Source organism: Littorina saxatilis, linkage group LG8 (genome assembly GCF_037325665.1).
Source record: "Littorina saxatilis isolate snail1 linkage group LG8, US_GU_Lsax_2.0, whole genome shotgun sequence".
Classification (NCBI taxonomy): Eukaryota; Metazoa; Mollusca; class Gastropoda; order Littorinimorpha; family Littorinidae; genus Littorina; species Littorina saxatilis.
The window spans coordinates 7889421-7897430 of record NC_090252.1 but is presented as its reverse complement, the minus strand read 5'-3'; the positions used below and the strand labels follow the sequence as shown (position 1 = coordinate 7897430).

At 42.6% G+C, this 8010-nt stretch overlaps 1 protein-coding gene across 1 annotated transcript; it reads right to left on the bottom strand.

The window, feature by feature from the left end:
- Window positions 1-717: 717 nt before the first annotated feature.
- Window positions 718-7699, bottom strand: LOC138972682 (uncharacterized). Its single transcript, XM_070345336.1, has 4 exons — window positions 7254-7699; window positions 6428-6685; window positions 5827-6030; window positions 718-5375 (listed from the first exon to the last, which is right to left on the bottom strand). Exons 1-4 carry the CDS (start codon window positions 7552-7554, stop codon window positions 4798-4800), a joined length of 1341 nt encoding a protein of 446 aa, XP_070201437.1. The 5' UTR covers window positions 7555-7699; the 3' UTR covers window positions 718-4797.
- Between the last annotated feature and the right edge of the window lie 311 nt (window positions 7700-8010).

Sequence of the window (8010 nt, the reverse complement as noted above, 5' to 3'; positions counted from 1 at the left end):
TGCGTTGCGTTGCGTTGTTGCGTTGCGTTGCGTTGTGTTGTGTTGTGTTGCGTTGCGTTGCATTGCGTTGCGTTGTGTTGTGTTGTGTTGCGTTGCGTTGTGTTGTGTCGTGATATGATGTGTGGTGTGCTGCGGTGTATTGCATTGTATTGCATTATGTTGTGTAGATTTGTATTGCTTTCTATTGTATTGTATTGTGTTGTGTTGTGTTGTGTTCTTTTGTGTTGTGTGGTATTGTATTGTATAGTACTGTATTGTGTATACGACACTCCGCATGACAATACGAGTTTCCAGAGCATGTGCTCGTAAATGCTGAAACAGGCACTACTGAAAATCCGCGTAGGACAACGCTAATTGTACAACTGACTTTAACTTGTCCTTTTCGCTTCACCAACAGAACAATAATCAAAAGAAAATGCGCATGAAACGTACACCAGTTTTGTTGAAGGGTGGGGGGTAGGGGTGGAACTGTACTTCAAATATGTGAGGGTACTGTTGTAAAAGGCCTTAGTGTGTCGGTCGAAGTACGTCATAGTGCAACACAAAGGAGATATGAAGGGATATTATGCATGTACACTTGTTTGGCTTGTGTAGTGTACAATTGCAGGTAAATGCACTGTGCCGATAGCTAATCCATAATGCATCAGACAACGTACTCAAAACACACATGCACAAAACGTATTCTACTTTCCCAAAATGGCATAGTGTATTGTACTTATAGTAGCTGTATTCAAGAATACCATAGTCTTTCATGTGACTGCTGATCGATGTACATAGCCAACCAAACATATCTTCAATGCCCCAATATTCCTGTGGACAGGCTGACCTTAATTGATCCCGACGTTGAGTCGACTTCGCGAAGATTTCACAAAGTCTTTTTTTTTTACCGAAAATTCAGGGTCAAAGCTTCGTACAGCCAGCTTCGTGAAATATTCTTCTCGAAGTTGACTTCGCCCAATTTATATCTTATGCTGAAGAAATGCTGGAGAAGCTTTCACCTTCCTAAAAGTCATCAGAACTCGGCCCGGGCTTGCAATTTGTGGAGACGCGTTTCATGTTCATTGACATTTATACAAGCATCCATGTATGAATACATTTGAATCAGGTTCATTCACAATCATTCCCAGATTATTTGGTTTTGAGAGCAGTTGCACATCATATAATTATAATGTCTCACTAGTAATGTTCCATGTAGTATGATTATTGTGTACCTGTGTATCGCATAAACAGACACATATATATATATATGTGTGTGTGTGTGTGTGTGTGTGTGTGTGTGTGTTATGTATGCGCCTGTCTGTGCACATGCTAATCCATATGTACATCAAATGGGGAAACATGGGATAACGAACACAACTAAAAACTAAACTGCCCAACAGTTGCCTCCCCTGTGAAAAAAACTCCCAATAAAGACCCTCCTTTTTACGACCGATTTGTCTGGACATTTTCAAGGTCGTTAGTGGGAGGTTTTACTGTACTTCAATAAATCATCCATGTTCACCAACACATTTACAATTGAATCCATCAGTTTCTGTCCTGTTTTTTAGTTAGTGTATCGTGTTACAGCAAGGTGTGTTGAAACAATGGGACTCCGCTCTCGTACCTATGCATCTTCTGTCGCTAAAGATATCATATTAACAGCTATTGTGTTTTCAGCGTAGCAATAGGGTCCGATATTTAGACGAGACAAGTATAATGCGGACGAGTCGAAGACGAGTAGCATTATACTTGTTCGAGTCTAAATATCGGACCCTATTGCTACGCTGAAAACACAATAGCGATTATATAGCTGTTCTGACCTTGATTTGTTGTTCCAAACTTACAAAATGACAGTTTTTGCGTCGACGCGTTGATCTCAGGTTTTGATAGCAGACGCCGTTTCTTATGCGCATTAGTTTTGCGCAGGCACCACACTGACTTTGGAGAAAAAACCTCAATTTGACAACACAACTGTAAAACAGCTTTTTATAAGTTCATTCGTATGCAACGAAAAGAAGTTTGAGTTTTTTTATTTTTGAACAAGACTACTTATGAAGAAGACCAAAACACAATATCAACGGAAAACTAGAAACAACAAAAGAACTAGGATGCAACAAGGGGAGGAGAAGAGAACAGCTAATCCGTACAACGCGAGCAGACGGCAGCGAAGTTTTCATGTTGGGTGAATGGCATTTATACTTGTCTCGTCACGAAGCGAATTTTCAACCTCAGTTATAAACGACTACATGAATGTTAATGCCATGGGTTGTACATCAATACTTCAGAGGGGAAGTGGGGTATTCAGTGTGAAGTTACGAGGTAAGAATAACCGAATGCGAAAGTTTGTCTCAGTCGGCAATTGAGCTCACACAGGCACACAAAAACGGCTGTTCCGTTTTACCCCCCTGTTTGAACTACATCTTTCGACTTTGGGCATTTTGTGGTGTTTAGGGACAGAACATAATTGGTTTAGTCCTCTTTCATCGGGAAGTTAGCAGAAAAGGGTATGCTATCGACATTTGTAAAGCTGAAAAACATTCCCGAGTAGAATTTCAAGTTGTCAGTGTATGCTGTTGTCGATTGAAACTTTAAATGTGTCAAGCGCAAAGAGCATAATTGTAAAGTTATGATGTTGCGCTATATAAATGCTCATTTATTATTATTATTATTTAAGTTATTGAGACATCCCAGTGCACTAAGGGATTTATAGAGCAAATCGAGAAAATTCATTATTGAACGAAGCGCATAGCGCTGAGTTCAATAATTATTTTCGAGATTTGCTCTATAAATCCCTTAGTGCACTGGGATTGTTTCAATAACGATATTGTCAGTACCGCCATAGAAAAAAGGAGATTCCAAACGCACATTTTGCTACGCGCATTTGAATAGGCATAACTGTGTGGTAAGGTCGTCAGTGTAGGCTACAGTAAGATCTACTTTTGTGTGGGGTGTCTCAAGTGTGTCGTGCTTTCGTCACACGCATTTTAATTTCTGTTGGTAAATTCCAGTGTAGCGTTAAGCTGAACAGTGATGATCTTTCAGAGAGACCTCATTTGAACTCGGAGAAAGGACTGTACTCTTCGTTATTTGCGATTCGAAACCTCCAGTCGAGGTTCGACGGATTAACTGTGCGGAGTGACTCCCCTTGAATTGACTCGAAGTCGAAGGACTCGACGGTTGCACATTTTCAAAATAAATGTGGCATATTTCTCGTGTTGTATCTTCACTCATCGGGGAGTCTGATACTAAATATGAACGGTAAGAATGCTCTGAACCCTACATGTTTGATATCCCCATCGTTGTTTAGTTCACATTTGCCCAACATGTTAATTTGCTGAGCGGGGTTTATGTCGTCTGCTACTGTGCTAGGCAAGAGCAATCGAACCACTGCAGTCTGCACTGACTGAGTCTGCACGCATGAGGTAATAAGTCTTATATATATGGTAAGAACGTTCTGAACCCTACACGTTTTCGATTACGATTGTTCTTGCCTTGAAATAATAATTCGGAAACCATTCATTTACTGAACTGATGCAGTCGTATTTCAGTGTACATAGTCTGCTACGTATGACAGAGTCGATCGAGTCAATCTTCCAAACTGGTCTGGCTGGTACGTTATCGGAATAACACTTGTGTTTTCTGTTAGCCGCTGGGAATTGTATACTAACTCATCATTTGGTAATGTGGATGATAAGCTACATGCCACTAACACGGCATATGAGAAGAATCTATGCAAGTCGGCGAAAATTAGATGAAACACAGCGGCTTCTATTTTAGATCAGTAGCACTGTGGCACAGGCACATGCAATCTGTCAGGAAAAAAAACCCACTTCTGCTTTAATTGAGAAGCAGGGAATTTATGGTCATTTGGTATTGTGGAGAATATAAGCTACATGTCATTAATTAATTCTGAGAATAAGAGCACAGTCTCGCTTAGGCAAAGGGCGGAAGAATACGCTCTGTGGAAAAGTTAGCGCACTCCAAGAGTGCGCTTACAGTTTTAGCGCATCGCGATTAGCCAATCAACTGGTTCACATCAGTCATGTGACACCAGTACTTACTGACAATTATTATTATTAAACCGGAACCATGCGTCTTTGTTATTGCCGATATGCTTGTGGATGTCGGCAAAAAATGACCAACTTCCGTAGCGTTATGCTTTGATGATCGGAATACGGATGTGTGAGACCATCCAATCACAGCCCCCGAATTCCCCCACGTGTCTATCAGAATAGCTATATAAGGTAATAATTATTGTGTGTGCGATGAAGCCGCTTCTCTAGCCAATGCCGCTTCTGTATCGAAAGGTATGGGACGTAGATAGTCATCTTGTTGCAACGAAACCCCTTCCTGTAACGATGTGGACACTATTGGGTGAAGATAGTCGTTTGAGTGCGAGGAAGCCTGTTCTTGTGCCGACGAGGCTATATTATTTGTTGAAAGAAGGGGATGTAGATATATACTATAGTCGTCAGGGTACATTATATCCCCTTCTTTCACTGATGCTTCTCCTGCTGCTGATTTAGTGGGATTCGGGTAGTGGTCTGGGTTATATGGAACCTTTGTTCGTACCGATGCAGTTTTTCTTACCGGGGGGATAGGATTAAGGTAGTCGTCTGGGTGCAATGAATCTCTTTCTTTAACTGCTGAAGATCCCGTAACTGAAGATATGGGGTGATGGTAGTCATCTGGAAGCAAGGAAGCTTGTGATGATACAGCTTCTGTTGCTAAAGGTATAGGATACAGATCATCGTCAGGGTGCGGTGAATCCCTTTCTTCTTCTGCTGAAGGCGTGGGGTGGAAATAACCATCTGGTTACTATGAAGGCCGGACCTTTACTGATGTAGCTTCTTTTGCGGAAGGTGTGGGGTGAAGGTAGTCATCTGGTTGCAATGAAGGCTGGACCTTTACTGATGTAGCTTCTTTTGCAGAAGCTGTGGGGTGGAGATAATCATCTGTTTGCAGGCGAACGACAAGAAGATCATCAGTTTGCGATGAAGGCTGGTCCTCTACTGATGTAGCTTCTCTTGCTAAACCTGTGGGATGAAGATAATCATCTGGTAGCGATGAAGGCTGGACCTTTACTGATGTAGCTTCTCTTGCTAAACCTGTGGGATGAAGATAATCATCTGGTAGCGATGAAGGCTGGACCTTTACTGATGTAGCTTCTCTTGCTAAACCTGTGGGATGAAGATAATCATCTGGTAGCGATGAAGGCTGGACCTTTACTGATGTAGCTTCTTTCGCTGAAGGCGTTTGATTAAGATAATCATCTGTTTGTGATGAAGACTGGTCCTCTACTGATGTAGCCCCTCTTGCTGGAGGTGTGGGGTGTAGGTAGTCAGTAGGCAGGTCTGCTGTGTGAACATTTGGAGCTGATACACTCGCACGTACACCTGCAACATGAAGGTGAGGCAAGTTAAGCGAAATTGTCTTTAACGAGGGTAGTGGGAAAAAGGACATAATTTTGTGTGTTGTATTTGTTCATAGATCCCTCGCCTGAAGAGGGAATTTAAAATCAAGAGAAGAATGGGGGGGCAAAGAATTAAATCGAAGATTGGTTCGGAGACTGATTCAGTAAGACCGCTGTGTCTTGCTGTTTCAACAGCTGTTGACGGTATACAGGGTGGACCCTTACACTTTGAAATTAGTATTGGATTCTATACCTGGCAACCCTAATCATATTACCATTTCCTTTTTCTGCACATAATTAATCCAGCTCTAACACGCACACTACTTCAGACATTCATAAACTCAGTTACATTTTCCTTATATTTGGTCAACTCGATACTTTAGAATGGTACTCATAACATGTTCATTCAACATTAATAATATGCTGATAATTACCTCCCGCGCTGTCGTCCTCGTCGTCATAGATTCGATCATAAATGCTTGACCCTTCGCTTCGATAGTGCCGTCCGCCCCTCGCCTCCACAAGAGCAATTGGTGGTTGCAGATGAAAGTGATGGTTCCTGGGGACGGTTGGTAGCTGTCGCTGTTGCTGCTGAAGTGATGTGGGAAGCTGCTGCGAAAGCAGATCTCTCCGTTTCCCTGGAAACAAAATTGCAGAAACAATTAATGAATAAAAACAAATACAAATAAGACAGTGAGACAGTAATCCATGACTGTAAGACAAAGGCCAAAAGAGAGAGTGAAAATGGTAGCAAAAGACAGAGAGACATAGATACATGAAGAAACGCATATAGGAACAAGATTAGACAGACAGGTGCACTGAACCAGACAGAGAGACACATGGACACTGAAAGAAAAGGATAAACAGAAGGTGAAAATCACGTCTGGAAGACAACCAGCAAGCGCACAGACATACATTGTCGGGCACGTAAATAGAAAGAGGCAGAGTGGGCAAGAGAGTCAGTGACAGAAAGACAGACAAGACAGACAGACAGACAAACAAACAGACAGACAAACAGACAGACAGAGCACCAACCTCTTCGTACAACAGCTATAATGATGATGACAAAGACGACGATGACAAGAACCACCACGCCATTGGAGAGCAGCGTGATGAACCCGTAGAAAGCCATCCCAGTCTCGACTTTCCCTGCACCTTCGGTAGTAACGGTCCGTGGTGCTCTGGTGGAGCCACCAGCAACAATTGTCAATGCTGAAGTTTCTGACCTTGAAGGGCCAGTGGCTTCTCCGTCCGTCGCGTCATTGCTTCCAGACTCCGATGAGGTGGAGGTATCTGTGAAATGAATTCATTGTCAAGTGTCAGTGCTTCTGCCCTTGCCATTACTTAGTCCTGCTCTGACATGTCAGTGTAAATATGACAAGGCGGTCTTATCTGCAGGATACTATTCTGAACAGTGCCGTCATTTCTCTGTTTAATTTAGTTATATAGTGCGTGACAACCATTTGCTGGAATAGTATAACGCAACTTCTCATTCTGTGTTTAGTACAGTGGTTTAGCCAAAGGCATGCGTTTACATGAACCCATACACTGGCCTTCAAATGTCACATTTGAGGAAAATGAGGCTGAAGCACACACGGAATTTGAGTGCTCCAAGCTTAAAATCTTGACCCTTTCAAAATATGAGTTCTTGGGAGCTCTCTCTCTCTCTCTCTCTCTCTCTCTCTGTCTCTCTCTCTCTCTCTCTCTCTCTCTCTCTTGCTCTTGCTCTCTCTCTCTCTGTCTCTGTCTCTCTGTCTCTCTCTCTCTCTCTCTCTCTCTCTCTCTCTCTCTCTCTCTCTCTCTCTCTCTCTCTCTCTCTTTCCCTCTCTCACCGGCTCAGTCTTGTCCATCGCGTACTTACCCCTCTTTGCGATGTATATGTTTTCTTCTCTGATCTTTCCTGATCGAGACGACCATGTCCACGTGCCAACAACGGACGGGTCAGCGGTCAGTACAAAGTGATACAGGCTGTCATCATTCTTTGGACACTGGCACACAAGGTCATCAGGTGGGGCACAACTTGAATTGTATAAAGTGAAAAAGCAGTCAAGTCCTCTCCCGCCATCTTTGCGAATTGTGAAATGCAACTCCTCGTGGTCACTACAGTTCAGGATGACTTTAAAGGTGATTTCAAGCTCCGTGTTGTCATATGTGATTTCCATGCTGCTGTCCAGTGTTGGAAATTCAAATACCGCGCCTGTGAACACGACAAAAAAAAATCACACACACACACACACACACACACACACACACACACACACACACACACACACACACACACACACACACACACACACACACACAGACACACACACACACACACAGACACACACACACACACACACATGCGCGCGCGCACACACACACGCGCACATGTACAACGTGCTTTGAAACGTAAGAACCATTGTGCTTTGAAAGCAGAATCCTTCCCCTGACAACAGTGTTTTTTTCACCATCATTCTCAGATCTACCCAGATATGTATATGGCATAAGAAAATCACTCTCCTTAGACCTGTACTAACATTGAACACTGATGCTTCCTGTATATATGCAGATTAAGAATTTGTTAATGAATTAATTGAATACAAAGAAAACACCAATGTTCGTTGATACAATAA